The following is a 20,898-nucleotide window of genomic DNA, read 5'->3' on the forward strand; positions in this document are numbered from 1 at the left end:
AATAATTATTAAGTAATATAATCTCTATATAAAAACTAAGGCATAATATTATAAATTATATAGAAATTTATAACTACTCCTAGTTATATAATAACTATAAGACTTAATTATTATAAACTTTATTATTAAATTACTTTTATTAAAAAAATTAGTTATTAAAAACTTTTATAATAATACTCTTATTATTATAAATAGACTTATAAAATTTTCTTATTTTATATCTTATAGAGAATTAATAATAATTAAAGAATTTACTTATTTTTTTTATTTTTATATTATAAAAATATATAATATATTACTTAAAATTATTATAAATTAAGGATTATTATTTACTTTAAAATTCTAATAAAGCCTTATAAGATACTTAGGGATTAACTATAAGCTCTTTATTATATATTATAAAGAGATAAATAGATAGACTAAATATATAAATTAGATATTAAAATAATACCTTTAATATTATATTAATTATAAATAAATTAACTAAGTTAAAAAACTATTAGCTATATAATTAGCATATAATATAATAATATAATAATAAATATAAAAATTATATTAGCTTATATTAATTTTAGATTTACTTTAAATATTTATTAATAAATTAAAAATATAATTATTAACCTTAAAGTAATTTTTATTAATAATTAATTATAAAACCTATATAAAAAAATAAAAATAAAACTTAAATTTATTAAAAATAAAATAATAAATTATATTAATATAAAAAAAATTAAAAGATTAATTCTTTTAAAGAGAGATATAATTTACTTTATAATAAAAAATATTAAAATAAAATAATAAAATAAAAAACTTAATTATAAATATATTAAATTATATAAAATTAAATAAAAAATCTTAAAATATAATTATAAATTAGATTTATTACCTAAGGTTAAGCTTTATTTAATCTTTTATATTTTATTACTTAAATTAGTAAAAAATATTATTTAAATTAAAACTAAAAATAAGCCTAAAATTAAAGTTAATAAACTAGAAAAATATATTATAAAAACTATTTTTACTATAAATTAAATTAATAATAAAATAATATATTTTATTAAATAAAAAGATTACCTAGACTTTAAAAATATATAAGAATTATTAAAATACCTTATTAATATATAATACTTTTTAAAAAATTTCTATTATAATATTCGAATTAAATAAAAATAAAATATTAAGGAAATTATTACTTAGATTAAAAAATACTTAATTAATATTATTAGGGATATAATTAACTTAGAGATTATAAATAATAATATCTTTATAAGTATCTAATATAAATAAGATATTATTTTATTACTTTACTTCTTAGAGGCCTTAATAAATAGCCTTTAAATACTTTTTTTTCATCTAGGCTTAAATCTTATAAATATATAATAAATAGCTTATAATAACCGCTAAGTAAGACTATAGTATAGTTATTTCTTTATAAAGCTTTAATAAATTATTATTAGCTTTACTTTTATTTATTTCTAATGTTTTTTTTTTATTTTATTAAGCTAATAATTATAAAATAATATTAAAAATAAAAATTATAATAAGAAAAATATAAAAGATTAAATTTATAAGATAATACTATATAAATATTATTATAAGACTTTTTATTATAAATATACTTATTATAATAAGTAAAGTCTATAAATATTAAATACTTTTTATTTAAATAATAATAATAAATATAAGGTATATTAGTCTTTTTATTAATAAACTTAATAAAAAGGATAAATATATTAATTTCTTTATCCTTATAGGAAGACTATTTAGAGATATAATTAGATATTATATAATATAATAATAAAAGGCCTAAGTTAAGATATATTAAGAATAAAATAAAGAAAATAAATATATATAAGTCTTAAGAATAAGACTTAATAAAAGGGAAATATTATATTATAACCTTTATGCTTATATTATATAATCCTTATAAATCTTAAGCTTTAAATTACTAATTATAATATAATTAATATATTAAGGACTAATATTATTCTTAGATTATATTAATCTTAAAATAATATTATACTTATTTATAATTAGCTTTACTTAAGGAAGCCTAAGTATATAAAATATACTTATTATATTTTCTTATATAATAATTACCTTAGCTATTAATATAACTTCGTTATACTTAATATCTTTAAGTATATTATTAGATATAATACCCCTATTATTTAAGTATAATATAATTAATCTCTTTATTAATATAAACCTAGTATAATTAGTTTATCTCTTAAGAATATATATAATTATTATAAAAAAGAATATATTAGGGAAAATATATTATTTATTAAATATCTTATTTTATATATTTTTTAAAAAAAAAATATATTTTGCTTTTATATTAGCTTTAAAATACTTAATATTATTATAATTTAAGATTATATATTATTCCCTTTTATTAATAAGTTAAAGTATTAATTTTTTAAAATAAAATACTATATTATATTTAATCTTAAAAGAGCTTATAACCTTATTTAAATTAAAGAAAAATATAAATAATAAACTACTTCTTATATTAAGTATAAATTATTTAAATACCTTATTATGCCTTTTAGACTTATTAATATATTTATTATATTTTAATAAATAATTAATAATATATTATAAGAATATTTAGATATATTTATTATATATTATTTAAATAATATTATTATTTACTTTAAAATATAAAAAAAAAATAAAATATATTTATAAAATATTATAAATAATATAAAATACTAAGTTATTAATAAAACCTAAGAATAATAAATTTTATATCTCTAAAGTAAAATTCCTTAAATATATTATTTTATATAATACAATATATATAAACCTTAAAAAAATCTTAGTAATTAAGGATTAAAAGGAATTAATAAATATTAAAGAAATATAAGCCTTTTTTAGTTTTATTAATTATTATTATAAATATTTTTAATAGTTTAGAAAAATTATTATATTATTAATTAATTTTATAAAGAAAAATAAAATATTTATATTTAGGGATAAAATAAAAAAAGCCTTTAATATAATTAAGGAATTTATCCTAAGTAAATTAATACTTAAGATATTTAATTTATTTTAATAAATTAAACTTAAGATAAATACCTTAGATTTTATATTAAGCGCTTAAATTAAATACTAAGATAATAAAAGACTTTTATACCTTATTATATTTTATTTCTATAAGTTATATAAAGTAAAACTTAATTATTTTATTTATAATAAAAAATTCCTTATAATAATTAATATTTTTAAGGAGTTTTAATATTATTTCCTTAAAAATAAATATTAAATTAAGATATATATAAATTATAAGAATATTATATATTTTATAAAAACTTAAAGACTTAATAAATAATAATTATAATATATTAAATATTTTTTAAAATTTAATTATATTATTATTTATATTAAATAAAAAAAATAATAAAGTAAATATTATTAGTTAATAACTTAACCTAAATATTAAGAAAATTAAAGTAAAAAAATAACTTTTATAATTTATATAAAAAAAATACCTTTAATAATAAATAATTATTTATATTAATTAATAAATATTATTATATTACTTAATAAATAAATAAAAAAAATAAGATTATTATTAATATTTCTTTTAGAAAACTTAGAAGACTTATAATTAAATAAGTAAACTAAGTAGAAAGCTAATAAGAAATAATTATATATTAGAAATATATTTTTATTTCTTGGAAATATATAAAAGAATTTATTAAATATTATTATTAGATTATAAAATATAATAAAAAACTTAATAATAGAGATTTATAAGAAATAATATATTAATACTTTACTTAAATGGACCTTAGTATAAGGCTAAATAACTACCTTAATTATAAAATATATTATAATAATATATAGCTAGGAAATAAAAACCTACTAAAGCTATATAAATATAATTAAGCTATAAAAATATCTTATATTATTATTAAAAGTATTTATATTATAAAATAAGGTAATTTACTTTTAAGGTAAATTTAAAAATATAATATATAACTTTTAGATAATAAGAAAAAAAAATATAATAATTTTTAAATAAACTATAATATAACCTTATATATAAAATATATAATTATTAATTATATAAATACTAAGGAATTAATAAAACCCTAAAATAAAGTAAAATAATATTTACTTTTTTTATAATAAAAAAAATAGTTTTATAAATTATTAAATAATATAATCTTTATATAAAAACTAAGGCATAATATTATAAACCCTATAAGAAATTATAATTATTTTTAATTATAAAATAATTATAAGACTTAGTTATTATAGATTTTATTATAAAATTACCTCTATTAAAAAAGTTAATTACTAGAAATTTTTATAATAATATTTTTATTATTATAAATAAACTTATAAAGTTTTTTTATTTTATATTATATAAAGAATAAATATTAATTAAAGAATTTATTTATTTTTTTTATTTTTATATTATAAAAATATATAATATATTACTTAAGATTATTATAAATTAAGGACTATTATTTAGTTTAAAATTCTAATAAAGCCTAATAAGATACTTAAGAATTAATTATAAGTTCTTTATAATATATTATAATAAAATAAATAAATAAATAAAATATATAAATTAAATATTAAAATAATACCTTTAATATCATATTAATTATAAATATACTAATTAAGTTAAGAAGCTATTAGCTATATAGTTAGCCTATAATATAGCTATAAATAAAAGCATAAAGATTATAGTAGCTTATATTAATTTTAGGTTTATATTAAATATATATTAATAAATATAAAATATTATTATTAATCTTAAAGCTACTTTTATTAATAATTAATTAAAAAATTTATATAAAGAAATATAAATAAAATTTAAGTTTATTAAAAATCAAATAATAAATTATATTAATAAAAAAAGAATTAAAGGATTAATTTTCTTAGAGAGAGATATAATTTACCTTATAATAAAAAATATTAAAATAAAATAATAAAATAAAAAACTTAATTATAAATATATTAGGTTATATAAAATTAAATAAAAAATCTTAAAAAATAATTATAAATTAAACTTATTACCTAAGGTTAAGCTTTATTTAATCTTTTATATTTTTTATTTAAATTAGTATAAAATATTATTTAAGTTAAAATTAATAATAAATTAAAAGCTAAAGTTAATAAACTAGAGGAATATATTATAAAAATTATTTTTAATATAAATAAAATTAATAATAAAATAATATATTTTATTAAATATAAAAATTACTTGGACTTAAAAAATATACAAGAATTACTTAAATACCTTGCTAATATATAATAACTTTTAAAAAACTTTTATTAATAATAAAAGAGTTAAAAAGCTTATCTTAATTAATAATATCTATAGCCCTAGCTAATTATACCTTAATTATTATATATAAGTTTATATTTTTTATTACCTCTAGCTTATCTAATATCTTAATATTATAATATAATATCTCTTTACCTTACTTAATTAATTATTTCTTTTAATAATAAAGATATATTAAATAGCTTAACTACTTATTTACCTACCACTATAAGGTAATTAACTCTAACTCTATAACCTTCTCTTTTTATTTAAATTAATATTTCTCTTAAGTAAGATAATTAACTAATAATAAGTACTTAATATAAATAACCCTTAGTATATTAAAGAAATAAACTTATTACTAAGAAAAATAACCCTATAACTATTATATTAATAACCCTAATAAATATACTAAGTATAATACTTATAGCCTTTTTTAGCCTAATATTTTAATTACTACGGCTTATAGTAGCTATAAGGTATAATAAGAAATTTAATATTTTTAATAAGAAAGGCTTATACTTTGCGATTATATATAGCCTTAGATTCTAGTATTATATTAGATAGTAGAATATTTATAGATATAAGTTACTTACTAAGGGAAATAGCTATAAGAAATAATCTTAAGGATAAGAACTAATAGAGAGGGGATATTATATTATAGCACTAGCTTAGGTTATATATACCTCTATATAAGATAATTAATTAGGGCTAAAGACTTATAGTATATATTATAAGCCTAACCTAGACTTACAAAAAGACTTATAACTCACTATAAGCCGCGACTTATAATTATAAGCTATACCTAAGTATATAAAACTTATTTATTATATTTTCTTATATAAAAGTTACCTTAGTTATTAATATAACTTAATTATACTTAATACCTTTAAGTATATTACTAGATATAACTCCTACCCTTATTTAAGATAACGCTAATAATCCCCTGCTAATATAAACCTAGTATAACCGGTTTATCCCTTGGAAAAAATACGATCGTCATACCCGGGGCTTAGCTCTCCTCATCAACAGCTGCCATCAACTCATAGAGCCTCACTACATCTCTGCTATCCCAGACTCCCTCCCTCCGATTCAATCTGCGCAACAAGTCTAGCGCCTGAATCTTGACATCAGCGACCGAAGGGTGGATCGCCAACGCAGCGACAAAGTTCAAGCCTGAGATTAGGTCTCCATCTAAAGAAAATGTAGGCTGGTTCATTGCAATGAGCGGCTCCGCTGCACTTGTCGCTGCGGTCATGAAGTCGTAGAAGAAGATGGGGTCTGAGATGGGCCCTGAGATGGGCTCGTCTGGGGTCAGGACGGCACTGGTCAACTTCCAGAACTGCTGTGCTAGGCAGAGATTGCGTAGCTGCGAACTGCTCTCGACCGGGAGATTGGTTTGGTTGAGGCATGTCATGGCTTCAAAACGAGAATTCCATGCAGCAAAATTCTCGTGTATCATGACTAGTCTATTCTCGCTTTCGACGTCGTCTGTATCATCGTCTTCACATTCAACTCGACTATACCAAGCATTGTCGGTTCGTTGAACATTGAGCCTCTGTAGTTCGTACGAGGCTTCGTCCAGGTCTCGGAATGGGTGAGCGGACATCATGTTCGGGTTGGCGTTGGCTTGATACCACAGTGATACCCCTGAGGCAATGTTCTTTCGGCAAAAATTGGACGATTCGGTGCTAAGGCGTGAAAACATGTCGACGAGCTTCTTGTTCACCGCATCCCCGTCAGGTGTAAAGCCGTTGAGAGACGAAGATAATAACTGGTTGCCGGATCGGAGGTGCCGAAGCAAGTCGTCGTATCGACCCATTAGTCCCTCGACGGAAACGAAGAGCAGACAGCATATCAGTATGCAATGCCTGTTATAGACCGAATCGGCAGACATAGACGGCATGATTACCGCAATGGCCTTGTTATACTGATGAATAGCGATGCGTTCGAGCTCGAAAGGTTTTAGGTGAGCAGCTGACCGAGCCATGAACAGTCGATGGGACGCACCAACGGCCACCATGCTGTATCTGACGGCCTCGCAGTGGTGGGCCAGCGGGAGAGCATAGCGAAGCCAAAAGTTGGACGAATCGGGGGAGCTCAAGAGTTGCTTTGCCGTCCAGTGCAGGAAGTGATGGAAGTAGAGTCTCTCCCAGTCCGTCGAGAACATGGCTTCGCTGATGGCCGGGGGAAGCTTGGTATGTTGAGCCAGTACTGGCTCTGCCTTGGCCTTGGACTTCGCGTTCTTTCGTTTTGGTGGCATTGCGTAGCCGTCGCATTTGAACTTGTCGTTGATGCAGCGGCGACATATGGGTTTTTCTTCGTCACATTTCACACGTCGGATCCTGGGTACCATGTGAGCCTATAAACTGGGGTCTAATGTCCTGACAGCACTTACTTGCTACATGACGTTAGCTCAGTTCAAGACGGAGAGACGGTGAGGGAACATGCCAGGTGATGCAGCCGGTGCGGACCTTGTGACTGAAAGCCCGCTTGAATTTGGGCTTGACGGGCGTGATAACGGTCATGATTTCCGGAGCCATTCATTTGTGCATGTGAATGAAGTTGGGAATGCAGGGCTCCGAGGCTTCTAAGTAGTCCATCCGTATATTGAGGTCAGCCAATGGGTGGGTCGTCAATCTCAGAAAATGTGGACGGCGAGGTCCTTGTTTATACGAATGGACCAATCAGAATCTCGATCTTGGTCCGAAATGCCAAGGACGCTTTTTTCCCGCTTCTAGTTCTGTCGTGGCTGATTGTCCTGCTGAGTTAGATAACATCTGTTCTCACCGTTGGCAGAGGTGACTGGAAGTTCTCAGCTGTGTTACGTCTCCCTCTATTGGAAGATTATTCAGCCATTCTGTTAAAGGAGATAGAATTTGGTGGCAAATGAAGTGCAGTTTGAGATCGAATATAGAGTCCAGCAATGTAGAGTGTTCGTTTACGGAGTGGCCGAACCCACAGGCTGGGCTAATCCACGCCCCAACTACAAACTTCGGAACTCCGGCAGCCAAGCTGTCATAGCACCGGGCCTTGGCTGAAGTAGTCTGTCAATATCTGGACATTACTTTCGAGAGAACATGTAATCTAACTGCCACTAGAGGCCTCACTGCCTTGGCATCATCGTATGGTGGAGGCTTTGGCTCGGCGCTGCCCGGGGCCAAGAGGCAGCCCACTGAAAGGGCATACTGGGCGGTTCTCATATTCCACCCTCATAGTAGGCTTCAATTAGTATAAGCTCAGTGAGACTTCGCTGTTTTATCAACTTTCTATCCATATTATTTTCCGCACTGACTCGCCCAATATGGACCTCTTTACCAAACAATCGAAGGGTGATCGCAGCAGTGCCAGTTCTTCTGTATCCCATTTCAACGCTACTACTCTACACTACCTGTCCCATGTGTTCCGTCAAGGCCTTGGGCAAGGACACCAAGCTTGGAGCAACAGAATGATCCGGGAGTTTTTGCAATATTCTCAACGACAAACCGTGACGCCTGGTTCTGTCGAGCTGGCGGCAAGAGATCTTCTCGATGAAGAAAGCTTCTTGGTATGGATGGCATCGCCCAACTGCAACATCACCAGCCCACCCAAGGCAGAGGACTTGACATGGCCTTTGGCAAGCTACTTCATCAGCTCTAGCCACAACACTTACTTGACCGGCAACCAACTGTCAAGCGATTCTTCCACGCAACCTTACATAGACGCATTGCGTCGTGGATGTCGTTGCGTCGAGATTGATGTTTGGGACGGTAGAGCATCCGTTGCAACAAGTAACTCGGATAGGAGCGTCGATGGAACTCAAAGGTCAAAGACTAGATTTGAGCGCCTCTTCGACAAGGTGAAGGCCTCGTTTCAAGATAAGCACGACGACGAGACCAAAGGGCGGGGGCTCGAGCTACGGAACACGACAACAGCTTCTTCAAGGACTTCTAGCAGCCACGGTTTATTATCTGAGAGAGACAAAGTCTTGGCTGTTGAGCCCCGAGTTCTGCACGGTTACACTCTCACTAGAGAGGTCTCGTTCCGTGACGTTTGCGTCGCCATCCGGGACAGCGCCTTCGCTACCAACGACCTCCCTGTCATTGTATCTCTAGAAGTCCACTGCTGCGCTGAGCAACAACTTGCCATGGTTCGTATCATGCGGGAGATTTGGGATGGCCCACTTCTAGAGGAACCTGAAGCTGAGCCCGTGGAGCTACCAAGCCCAGATTCCTTGCCCAATAAGTTGCTGATAAAAGTCAAGTACGCGCCGCCTGAAGAGCCTGTCTCTGCTACAAGCAGTGACGATGAAGAGGGAAACAAGTCTGTCACTTCAAACAAGATGACCCAAGAGCTGAGCAGCATGGGCATTTACACTCGCGGCATGTCTTTCAAGGCTCTCGACGCCCCAGAAGCATCCAATCCGATGCATGTTTTCTCATTATCGGAGACAAAAGCGCAAGACGCGCTGGATACACAAGCCTACGAGCCTTTCAACCACAACAGATATTATTTCATGAGGACGTATCCCAGTGGTGCCCGTATCGATTCGTCCAACATGGATCCGTCGAGCTTCTGGAGAAAGGGTATTCAGATGGTAGCTCTGAACTGGCAGACGTGGGATACAGGAATGATGATAAACCATGGCATGTTTGCAGACACACAAGGCTGGATTTTGAAGCCTCAGGGTACGTATCATAGAAAAGGTTGCTGGTTCTCCGACTCATCGGTTCCTAGGATATCGCCCGCATCTCCGTGGAAAACCAGCCTCAAACACAATCAACACGAAAGACATCAAACTCTCCATCACCTTCTATTCCGGTCAAAACATCCCCCTTCCGAAAGGTTACACGTCCCCGCGGAAATTTAGCCCATACGTCAATGTGGAACTTCACGTCGAAGTACCTGGCGACGACCACGGCGTCGAAAGCGAGACATACGAGCGCGAGGAAAAGTATACTGATTTTACAACCTCACACAAAGGTTGCGATATCGACTTCCAACAAGACCACCTTAGTTTCCCGCACATTAACGGTGTCTTGGAAGAGCTGTCGTGGGTGCGCTTTCAGGTCATGGACGAGGGTTTCAAGTGGGATGAGTTGGCAGGGTGGGCGTGTATACGGCTGGATCGGCTGGGAAATGGGTATCGGTTTGTGCATCTGTTGGACAGTAAAGGGATGCCAACAGAAGGGGTGATCTTAGTAAATGTTGAGAAGATCGCAATTTGAAAAAGAATCGACCATAGTATGTTTGCCTATCTGAGGCGCTGGATCCATCTTGGCTGCAACTCGGAGGCCCTGGCCAAGCAGGAACCACATCTCAACGGCCGTCGAGCTGCTTTAGACTCATTCGCACGTGCCCACACATGAATAGAACCCGGTCAAAGATTATACAAAAGGCCCCTTGCTACAAGTTCTGATCTTACCCCTCAATCCAAGTTACATTGATTTGAGTTTGGATTGGAATGCGTTTGATTAACGGAGAGCCACGTGCAGGCTCAGAGCAACATGAGGTAGCCCAAGACACCGCCTCTCCAAGAGGAGAGGTCACTATATCAACAATAAAGGGCTTAAACATGCCTATCTGGTTAAGACGTCTCTTTTATGTATACTTAGCTCCAAGCTAGTTCAAGAACAAAGCCAGGGGGCGAGGCATAGTGCAACGCGGGGAAGTCGATCCGGCCTCCGCAATGCTACCGGCAGTCAACGGGTAAAGCTCCGCTGATTTTCACGGGCAATTTATTGCGGCGCCAGCTCCGCAAATAGCTACATGCAGGTACGGGATTTGCTCCGCAGCCTTGCTCAAACTGCTCGCTTGCATCCAGCAGAGCTGCATCTTGCGGCCGGCAGAGCATTGTAACGATTCAAGATCCTAGCAGAGGTTGAAAAACTACTACGCCATAAGCCTCTAGTTGATGAACGATCCAACGCTCCCCGCAAAGGAACCGAACAATCCCAGACCTCATCAAGACAGACAAACCTGAATTCGTCGCCCTCAAATCGAACCATCCTTGTCATTTGATATCCTCCCCGCCCCGGAGGAGCAAACCCGAAGGTGAAAAAGTCTCACCATCGACTGCACCCCGCAAACCGTTCAGGCGCCTCATTGGCGGTGAGGCGTGTCATGTTACGCTGCTCCTGATCGTAATCATGTCATGATCCGACATGTGCCGGAGCCCACCCAACAACGAGAAGAAATTTGACTTTTCACTGGGAAAGCATCTTCCCGCATGCAGGAATGCGCTGCAATTACCGACTCAGCCCCTCGGTTCACACTTATTACCCCCCCCCTCCATCTCCCCGCATTGCGTTGCTATAAAGTCATTGTTTGCTCTCCCAGCCATGGCGACTGCTGCAAGAGTTTCCAGGTCTATCCTGCTCAGATCATCACTTCCCGCGCTATCCGGTGCCACCAGAATCACTCCACTACGACGACTACAGCCCAGCCCATTCACCTTGAGATATCTGTCCACCATGAAGGCCCTCATCTACAATGGAAGCAATGCCGTGGCTCTGCAGGACAGACCCAAGCCTGAGATCAAGTCTTCCACCGATGCCGTCATCAAAGTCCTCAAGACGACCATCTGCGGCACAGATCTTCATATCCGCAAGGGCGATGTTGCTACCTGTACACCCGGCCGCGTTCTAGGCCATGAAGGAGTTGGCATCATTGAGTCGACTGGATCTGCCGTGGGACGCTTCAAGAAGGGTGACAAGGTTCTTATCTCTTGCATCTCGAGCTGCGCGACCTGCGAATACTGCCGTAAGGGCATGTACAGCCACTGCGTCTCTGGCGGCTGGATTCTTGGCAACACCATTGACGGCACCCAAGCCGAGTATGTCCGCGTTCCTCACGCCGACTCGAGTCTCCACCCCGTTCCCGAGGGCGCAGACGAGTCCTCGCTGGTGATGCTCAGCGACATTTTCCCCACCGGTCTCGAATGCGGTGTCCTCAACAGCAAGGTCCAACCAGGCAGCACAGTTGCTGTGGTTGGATCTGGACCTATCGGTCTAGCAGCCATCATCACGGCTCAGATGTATTCTCCATCCAAGATCATCGCCATTGACACAGACGCTGGAAGACTCGAGGTGGCCAAGAAGTTTGGCGCTACTGAAGTCATCGACAATTCCAAGGGAGACGCCGTGGCTCAGGTCAAGGCTCTGACAGATGGAAAGGGATGTGACTCCGTCATTGAGGCTGTCGGTATCCCAGCGACTTTCAATCTCTGCCAGGAACTTCTTGCGGCTGGTGGTGTCTTGGCCAATGTGGGTGTTCATGGCACCAAGGTCGATCTTCAACTGCAGAACCTTTGGGATAAGAACATTTGTGAGTTGAGCTCCTCAGACTGTACGAATATGTGTATTTGAATACTAACGTGGTTTGAATTAGCCATCACTACCAGACTGGTCGACACTGTCACCACCCCCATGCTGCTCAAGCTAGTCCAGTCCGGCAAGCTTCAGCCCTCGCAGCTCATCACTCACCGTAAGAATCTCTACAACTTTCACAGAAATATTATTAACGAGGTCCATAGGTTTCAAGCTTAGTGAAATGGAAAAGGCGTACGAGACCTTTGGCGAAGCTGCCAAGCATGGTGCCCTGAAGGTGCTTATTGATGTCGACTAAGATGCAACGAAGAGATGAATGATGACCAAGATTGATACAAGTGTGGCTTTGAAATTGTGGGCCTAGAAGAAGACGCGAGTCGTGGTTGAGAGGGTGCATGAAGGTGAATGGTGTTGAGGGTGATGAGGGTTGTGTCAGTGTTGAAGCTCATCTTTTTTATGTTCAATATTAAATTGTCCCCATGATATACACTGTTGTAACGATATCATACAAATGCATCATGAGAACTCGCCAGGGTTTCCTGTAGCATCGAGATAACCGAGACTGATCCTTCCGTTCTTGGCTCTCATCCTCCTGTTTTCATGCCGATGAGCATCGTAGGTGCATCTATGCTTCTTCCGTCATGGCTCTCCCCTGTCAATATCCAGGGTTGAGCCAGAAGTCATGCGCAATTGCGGAGCTACTGACCTGTTATCAGGTATTTGTTTAGGCGTTGTGTATCTCACATCTCTACCCGGCAATACTATTATCATCCTCGGGATGTTTTGACCAACACTGCACATATAACCCATGCATAATCTGAGAGACGAAGAGGCTAATAATTGCCCGCCAAACGGAAATCTAGCTCCTTGCTGAGAGTATTCGACCCCCCTAGCCGGAACGTCTATGCTTGGGAGAACCATTTCACGCATACTCAACCTCACATCGAGTTCATTGTGGCCGGACCAATCAATCATCACCTTCAAGGATGGGTTTCACCGAAGTCCAAGGCTAAGACGGGAATTGGCGCCAGGTTCGGACCCTCATCATAGCTTTGGACAGCGAATATCTGGGCAGAATGGCACTCCTGGTCGTCACATCGGGGCCGGGTTTGTGCGAAATACCCGGAGAGACCTTGACGGAAAGAACATCTTCTATGACAAAGCTTGTTGACTAATGCTTGGGCACTCATGCGAATATTCAATAACGAATCACGAATGATGGCTGGGTGGGTAATTGGCTTCACGCAATCGAGGCAACCCTGTGTAGTTTAACGCTGCAGCTGGGCTCGCTATTATAGAGTACTCCAAAAGACGAAATTACTGATATTTACTTCACCAGCACAATCGACATGATTCCAATGTACGCTACGACTACCAGGCATGGCTTAACTAGCTGATTCCCAAGAGAAAGCCATCCCGCTCTACCAGCTATCCATATTTCCCTGTCCCCAATCCTGTTAATCGCCGTCACTGGAGTTGCCCTGGCGTCCACTGACCGAAATTGCCTAAGAGTTGCCGTGCTCCGCACCTGAGATCTCTTCGTGGTCTCTTCAATCAGTGGCGAGAGTTGGTGCTGCAGCTCATGGCGAATCATGTTCCTCACATGGTCCTCAGAAACTTGTATCTGACGAGATATGGTAGAGAAGCCTTCCTCTAAGCTTTCTTGGGAGATGCCAACAGCAGAGCCCAAACTTCCCATTTTCTCACTGAGGTCTTCTATCCCCTTTTCAATGTCAGTTTGTATGGTTCTTCCATATCTGTCCTGCTGCTCGATGAGAGATTGTAGATAGGTCTCTGTTGAAGTTTGGGAACAAAGAATCTCCTCAGAGCGGCTGCTGCTCTAATAGTTAGACCAATATGGCCACAGATTAAGATAAAGAGAAACTTACAAGTCAAGTGCCTGGAGATAAAGTAAAAGGGTTGTTTTGTGACCCTCAAGCCTCTGCAATGCTCTCTCCGTCTCGGCTGACTTCAAAGCCAGGACAATTCTCACCCTCAACTTGGTTGGATCCTTGCCAGCTATTTCCTTCTCGAGGGTGGAAAGCTCTTGAGTCAAGCTATTGAGTTGGCTGCTGAGGGCTTCCTTTTCAGCCTCATTCAGGCTCTGACTATCAACCGTTTTGCGTATCAATTGGATTGTGTTGTGAACATCCCGAATTACTGCCCCCTTCTTAGCCGATGCTATCAAATAAGCACTTGCATTATGGCAAACCGGTGACGTGACGGTGAAACTCAGGTTGCGAATTGTGTAGGGCCGAGAAGAAGCCATATAAATAAATGCACGTTCGGATCGAGGCGTCTGTGAGTTGCACCAAGCTGGCTGCTACGCCAGCTACAGCCAGCGTTTCGGCCATATCGAAGATGAAGCAAGATCTGAAGACCAGGACTGGCGAGTCTGGAGAGAGTCAAGTTTGGCAGATATCAGGAGTTGGAAGGTCAACAAATCGTAACGTTAGCGGTGAGCAGAGATGTTTCCACAAGGCAGTTTTCAGGCAGCAATGCGACAAGCCATTATGCCATTTCGGTCTTGCTCGTCAACTTGGCAGTGGCTGATACGGAACCAAGCCACTGCACTGCATTGTTAGAAGGTCTCAGTCGTTTGAAGGGCAGTCATGTGACTACTCTTGAGCCATACACATCACATGCCTGAACTATAGGTTCGTCTCGAAACTGGCGAGCATGTGAAAATTGGGCGAGTTCATGACTAGAATGGTATGATGGAGTTAAGAGGCCACTGTATTAGCATTGGGATATGATGCTATGATGTGTTGATAATGTGTTCTTATTAAGTTGAAGCCCGGCCCTTGATGGGTTAACTGAGCCAGAAGATCGATGGAATTAAGAACTGTTATAAACCTTCAACAGTGCTCAGGCAAGACAGATTTCACACGGATGGCAGTGATTTTGTGCCCGTATCTGCCCGGATGTAGGTCGGTCTGTATGAGCAGAAGCAAAGGAATTCAGCGATTAAGGTGAAGCAAAATACTTGAAGAATCTTATATGAACTTTAAGGAACTCGCTATTATCCTGGATTGCCAGGAACAAACACGGAGGCTGAGTTAGGAAAATGGGTATAGATGACCTAGTTGCACTTGGCCTGTCAAATTCAGTGAATAAACCTTGCAGACTACTCGAAGGTTTGTGCCGTCGCACTCAGACGACGATTAACTGCCAACGGTCATTTGCCCGCAATAAAGTCAAACCTATGATGGCCGTGACCGACGCCGATGACGAGTTGGACAAGGTAGTGACTGGGCGAGAAGGCTTGAAAAATGGAGAAAAGCCAGGTCTAGAAGCATTCCGTGGGGGTACTCAAAGCCGAAGAACTACTCTGGGGCCGGCCGCGTATTGATGTGCGGCGGCCGAGGCTGGGGAGACCTGAGAGGTCATACGAGTCCTTGCACGGCTGTCTGGGGAGCTGTGGCTCGTACCAGACATCTTACTGGGACGGAATTTTAGGCACCCAAGATAAAATATGCGCATCTCAAGAAACTGTTGACAGGCCTTGGCCTTTTTAAGATAGGTGTTCGCCAAGCGTTCAAGACAACGTCTCTCATCTCGACATCGAACGCTTGGCGATCGTGCCGATGACCAGCCCAAATTTCTCTAATTCATAGCGTCATCCAGCGGCGAGAGAACGAATCTGCTAAGCGTGATCCTACGGGACGTAACCGAACCAAAACGTCGCTGATCAAATCCACTCTTGCAGTCCCCGGCCCGGCATCAGTCCTTGAGCAATATTCACATGGTCTTATCTTACGTAGCATCGTGTCCATCGCTAAGCTGGTACAGCAACCTATTGGTCAATTTATCCATAAGCTTCAGTGGTATGTCTGTATAGTGGGCACACCCTGTTCGAGAAGACAGTCGGCCGAAGTCCGAACAACCAGGGTCCACAACCCGGTAAAACCGGCCGGTTGGGAGCCTCAAACACGCGACGGGAAGGGCTTGCATACGAGAGATTTCGCGTAGCCCAATAAGATTGACCTAAAAGTGTCGAGACCGGCCAGAACCCGCGGCTTGTACGGCAGCCAACCCTGCGAACCCTAAAGCCCAAACCCTTGAGAGATAAGCGGGTGCTCGTGGCATGGGCCCGATCACGCAAGAGGTCCACTCGCTGTCGCGATGAGGAGCCATCTCACATAGAGCAGTTCGAGAGTGGAAATAACTCGCGGGAGACGAGTAGAACCGTTTGTTGCGTGCGAAACTATGGAGCTACTCTGGTGTGATTGTGGGCTCACGGTCTTTTTGAACTTGTGTAATAAAGCCAAGACGTTTCGCAGCGATGAGGCTCTTCATCCAACACACTTCATACCTCGCTTTCCCTTGAATACACTTCAAAATGGGTGTGGACGAGTCCAAGGACCTATCCAAGGTCAGCAGCCAAGAGCAATCCGGCGAAACGGCCGTCGTCTCTGAAAAGTTTGCCGACGCGACCCTCCGCATCGTCGAAGAACATGGCGACGAGTTCGGACCCTTGACTCCTGAAAAGGAGAAGAAGCTGCGACGCAAGCTTTATTGGTATGTCATGGGGTTATTGTCAGCTATTAACTTGTTGCTCTTTGTAAGTGAGAATTTGAGTTTGACTATCGGGTCTTGGCTAATGCGAGATAGATCGACAAATCGACTCTTGGCTATGCTGCTATTTTGGGACTGTTTGAGGAGACTGGTATCAACAAGGCTCAGTACAACAACCTTGGTACCTTTTTCTATGTTGGTATGTATACTATCACAAGCCCTAATCCAACATCAACTCATCACTCTCAGGTTATCTTGCTGCACAATGGCCCGGTCACTACGCCATGCAGCGTCTTCCCTTGGGAAAGTTCGTTGCCGGCCTCATCTTCATGTGGGGAGCTACCGTCCTGCTGCACTGCGTAGCCACAAAGTACGCTGGTCTCGTCGTCCTCCGCCTAGCACTTGGAGCCAGTGAATCTGTCGTCGTCCCTGCCATGGAGATGACCATCGGCATGTTCTTCAACCGTCACGAGCAGTCATTCCTGCAGCCCTTCCTTTGGGCGACTGCAGCTGCTGCACCAGTTTGCGCCGCCTTTATCTCATACGGTCTTCTCTGGACCCATAGCAGCGTGCTCCCCTGGAAGCTCTTCATGATCATCACAGGCGGCCTCTCAGTGCTTCTGTCGGTCGTGGTTTGGTTCTGGTACCCAAACAACCCAGCCGATGCAAGGTTCCTCAACCTGGAAGAAAAGGTCCACACCATCAAGCGAGTGCACGAGTCGAGTCAGAGCTCCATCGAGCAGAAGCAATTCAAGAAGACACAGTTCCGAGAGACGATTCGGGATCCAGTCTCGTGGCTTTTCTGTCTACAGGCTTTTACGCTCATGATGTCCAACAACCTGACCTACGGACAGCAGAACCTCATCACAAAGGCTCTCGGCGTGACAAGCTTGGGTTCGACTCTGGTCGCTGCGGCAGGCGGTGGTTTTGGCATTCTCGTGTGTCTCGCTGGTACGTGGGCTCTCAAGTGGTGGCCGTCAAACCTCGCTCTCCATGGACTTGTCTGGTGCATCCCAGCCATCGCCGGTGGTATTGGCATGGTAGCTATTGACTGGGACGAGAAGTTGGGCATGCTGGCCTGTCTTCTTCTCGCTGGCCACACCTACGGAAACACCTACATCATCGCTCTCGGCTGGGCCACCTCGTCCGCAGCCGGTTACACCAAGAAGCTCACCCGTAACGTCATGTTCATGCTCGGCTACAGCGTAGCAAACCTCATCTCACCCCAAATCTGGGTTCCCAAGGATGCACCACGTTACTACGGCGCCTGGGTCGCCCAGATCGTTGTCAGCTGGGTCGGCACGCCCGTGATCCTGTACATCATCCAATTCATCTTGAAGAAGAGGAATGCCCAGCGCAAGGCTTGGGCGGCCAGTCTTACCGAGGAGGAGAGGCTGGCTCACGAGTTTGGAGAGGTTGAGCAGCTGGATGAGAGTGGAAACGTGATCCGCAAAAAGGTTGAGATTGCGCTGCTGGATTTGACTGACTTGGAGAACCCCTTTTACATTTACCCTATTTAAGCCATGCGTCAAGGTTTAGCTTTGGCACTGGCTCGAGAAGGATTATTTGTAGAATAGTTATAGACGGAAGAAGGAACCAAAATGTGTCGTTAGCTTTGAAGACCATGGGTTAGTCCAATACCCTTGATACCCATCACATTAAACATTGCAGCAGTTACGTCGCGCATCATCAATCATCATCATCATCATTCTCATATCTACCTATCAGTCTCTTTTCTGGATAGCGGCTCTAAACTTGAAACTTCAGCAAGGGGCTTGATACTATTGACCCATGGTCCCATAGCCAGTGCTAGACATGGCAATCATCGTTCAGCCCCTTCAGTACTGCGGGTTCTGCCCATATCCCCCACCCTGATGATAACCCTGGTTCTGCTGGTACCCTTGGTTCTGGTAGCCCTGGTTCTGACCCTGCTGGTACCCTTGGTTCTGGTAGTCCTGGCTCTGGTAGCCCTGATTCTGGCCCTGCTGGTACTGCTGAGGGTTGTATTGCTGGTGTTGCTGATACTGGTCTGGCCGGTACTCTTGCTGCTGGTATCCCTGGTGCTGTGGGGGTTGGTACTCCTGGGACTGCTGGTGATAGTCAGGTCGATAGTCCTGCTGCTGTTGATGCTGTGGAGGATTGTATCCATGTCCCTGGCTTCCAAGTTGCTCATGAGAAGGAGGACGGCCTCCCTGCGAAGGAGGTACAGGGTTGTTGGCACCTCCAAGGTGGGCGCCCGACGTCGGCGCTCCCACGCTTACACCCTCGTTACCAATGTCATCCGGCACCGAGATCTTGACGTTGGGCAGGTACTTCTGCACCTTTTGCTCGACCATCTTCTGCACGAAAACCCAGCTCTCGCGCTCAAACTTGCGGTGTCCTCCGTTGACGACACCCAGGATGCTCTCTCGCAGCGTCTCCTGCACCTTGCGAACTAAGCCTCGGATCTTGTTGACCAGCTTGGACTTGATGTCATCGCTAAAGCCACGGTCCGCGTTAGGTTGGGCGTCGCGGTCGAGTTGCGAGTCGAAGGGGTTGCCGCCGAGGATCTTCTCAAGCGGGCGCTGGAACTGGTCGGGGAGAAGTTCGAAAAGCTGCTTCTCGATGCCTCCGAGGATCTTGCGGAACTCGATACGGACTTCTCTGTGGACTCTGGCGAGACCTGTGCTCAGCTTGTCGCTGATGACCTTGGAGAAGCCACTACCGCCTTCTCTGTCGTCGCCATCGCGATCACGGTCTCTATCACCGAAACCCCTCGAGGCTCCCTCATCAGAATGCTTCTTGCTTCCAAACAAGCCTCCAAGTCCCTTGACGAGATCCTTGACCTGGTCTTCAATCTCGCCCTTGACACCATCACCGAGATCCCGCGTGCTCGTGTTGCCACGCAGCCAGCGCTTGATGTGCTCCAGAGCGATACGAGTGAACTGCTCGGCGATGGGGGCGTGCTGCTCTCGAAGCTTCTCGCCGACGTGCTCCTTGATTTCGGGGCTGATCATGCGCGCCTTCTCTTCTGGGTTGCGGGCGGCGTCCTTCACAGTGTCGCTGAGGATGCCAAGAAGGCCGTCAAGCTCAAACTTGGCACCTCCTGATCCTCTGCCGTTGTCGTCGAGGCGATCTTGAACCACATTGATGGCGGCTGAGAGGAAACCTCTAGCCGATGAGAAGTCGTTGTCGCCTCCTCCACGAGAACGCGTCTCACCCTGACCACCACGCGAGGCTCCCTCAGTGATGTCAAAAATATCCCTCAAGTCATCACCAGCCTCGTCAGTGATCTTAGTGAAGCTGCGGGTCAGCTTGGCAATCTCGTCGGCAAAAGGCAGCGACTGTCCGCCATACGAGTCGGGCGCATCTTCGCGCAGGTCCCTCGAGTTTCCTTCGGAGCGCTTGCCGTCCTTGTTGAAGAGCGAGCGGAAGGCGTCGACGACCTGGTCCTCGAGGCTGTCAATGGTCTTTTGCTGAAATATCTCAAGCTCTTGGGTGATGCGGGGCTGGATCTGGGGGCCAAGGGAGTCGACGTACTCGTCCACCTTTTTCATGAGGACTTCTGGGACGCCGTGAGAAGACATGGCTGCGGTTGTAGAGGGAATAGAGCTGTAAGAGGATGTAGCTTAGGTAGGGTAAACCTTAACAGGGCAAGGGTAGATAGCTCCCGTTGTTGGTGTTTGTGAGGCAGCCAGAAGGGATGAGCTGAGCTGAGCTGTTGTGCGTTGTCCCTCGTGGGGAATTTGACGTCAGCTTCAGCACGGGCCACCTCATGTTGTACCTCAAGATGTACCTTAACCT

The 20,898-nt window shown here is 39.8% G+C and overlaps 4 protein-coding genes and 1 pseudogene across 5 annotated transcripts, besides 1 other annotated feature; 3 read left to right on the forward strand and 2 right to left on the reverse strand.

Annotated features, from left to right (window-relative positions):
• Positions 1 to 6,398: 6,398 nt before the first annotated feature.
• NCS54_01073400 lies at positions 6,399 to 7,818 on the reverse strand (annotated as a pseudogene). Its single transcript has 3 exons — positions 7,765 to 7,818; positions 7,689 to 7,691; positions 6,399 to 7,652 (listed from the first exon to the last, which is right to left on the reverse strand).
• Positions 6,399 to 7,818: a sequence feature.
• Positions 7,819 to 8,594: 776 nt separating this feature from the next.
• NCS54_01073500 (Phosphoinositide phospholipase C) lies at positions 8,595 to 10,497 on the forward strand (the record flags this gene model as incomplete). Its single annotated transcript, XM_053156033.1, has 2 exons — positions 8,595 to 9,957; positions 10,007 to 10,497. The coding sequence occupies 2 exons, from the start codon at positions 8,595 to 8,597 to the stop codon at positions 10,495 to 10,497; spliced, it is 1,854 nt and encodes a 617-aa protein (XP_053012008.1).
• A 1,113-nt stretch (positions 10,498 to 11,610) lies between these two features.
• Positions 11,611 to 12,895, forward strand: NCS54_01073600 (PKS-ER domain-containing protein; the record flags this gene model as incomplete). The annotated part of the gene is made up of 3 exons (XM_053156034.1): positions 11,611 to 12,595; positions 12,659 to 12,754; positions 12,804 to 12,895. The coding sequence occupies 3 exons, from the start codon at positions 11,611 to 11,613 to the stop codon at positions 12,893 to 12,895; spliced, it is 1,173 nt and encodes a 390-aa protein (XP_053012009.1).
• A 4,044-nt stretch (positions 12,896 to 16,939) lies between these two features.
• NCS54_01073700 (Hypothetical protein) lies at positions 16,940 to 18,635 on the forward strand (the record flags this gene model as incomplete). The annotated part of the gene is made up of 3 exons (XM_053156035.1): positions 16,940 to 17,161; positions 17,212 to 17,314; positions 17,365 to 18,635. 3 exons carry the CDS (start codon positions 16,940 to 16,942, stop codon positions 18,633 to 18,635), a joined length of 1,596 nt encoding a protein of 531 aa, XP_053012010.1.
• A 318-nt stretch (positions 18,636 to 18,953) lies between these two features.
• Positions 18,954 to 20,681, reverse strand: NCS54_01073800 (Hypothetical protein; the record flags this gene model as incomplete). The annotated part of the gene is made up of 1 exon (XM_053156036.1): positions 18,954 to 20,681. One exon carries the CDS (start codon positions 20,679 to 20,681, stop codon positions 18,954 to 18,956), a length of 1,728 nt encoding a protein of 575 aa, XP_053012011.1.
• Between the last annotated feature and the right edge of the window lie 217 nt (positions 20,682 to 20,898).

The sequence above is a fragment of the Fusarium falciforme genome, chromosome 8, assembly GCF_026873545.1.
Source record: "Fusarium falciforme chromosome 8, complete sequence".
Taxonomy (NCBI): Eukaryota; Fungi; Ascomycota; class Sordariomycetes; order Hypocreales; family Nectriaceae; genus Fusarium; species Fusarium falciforme.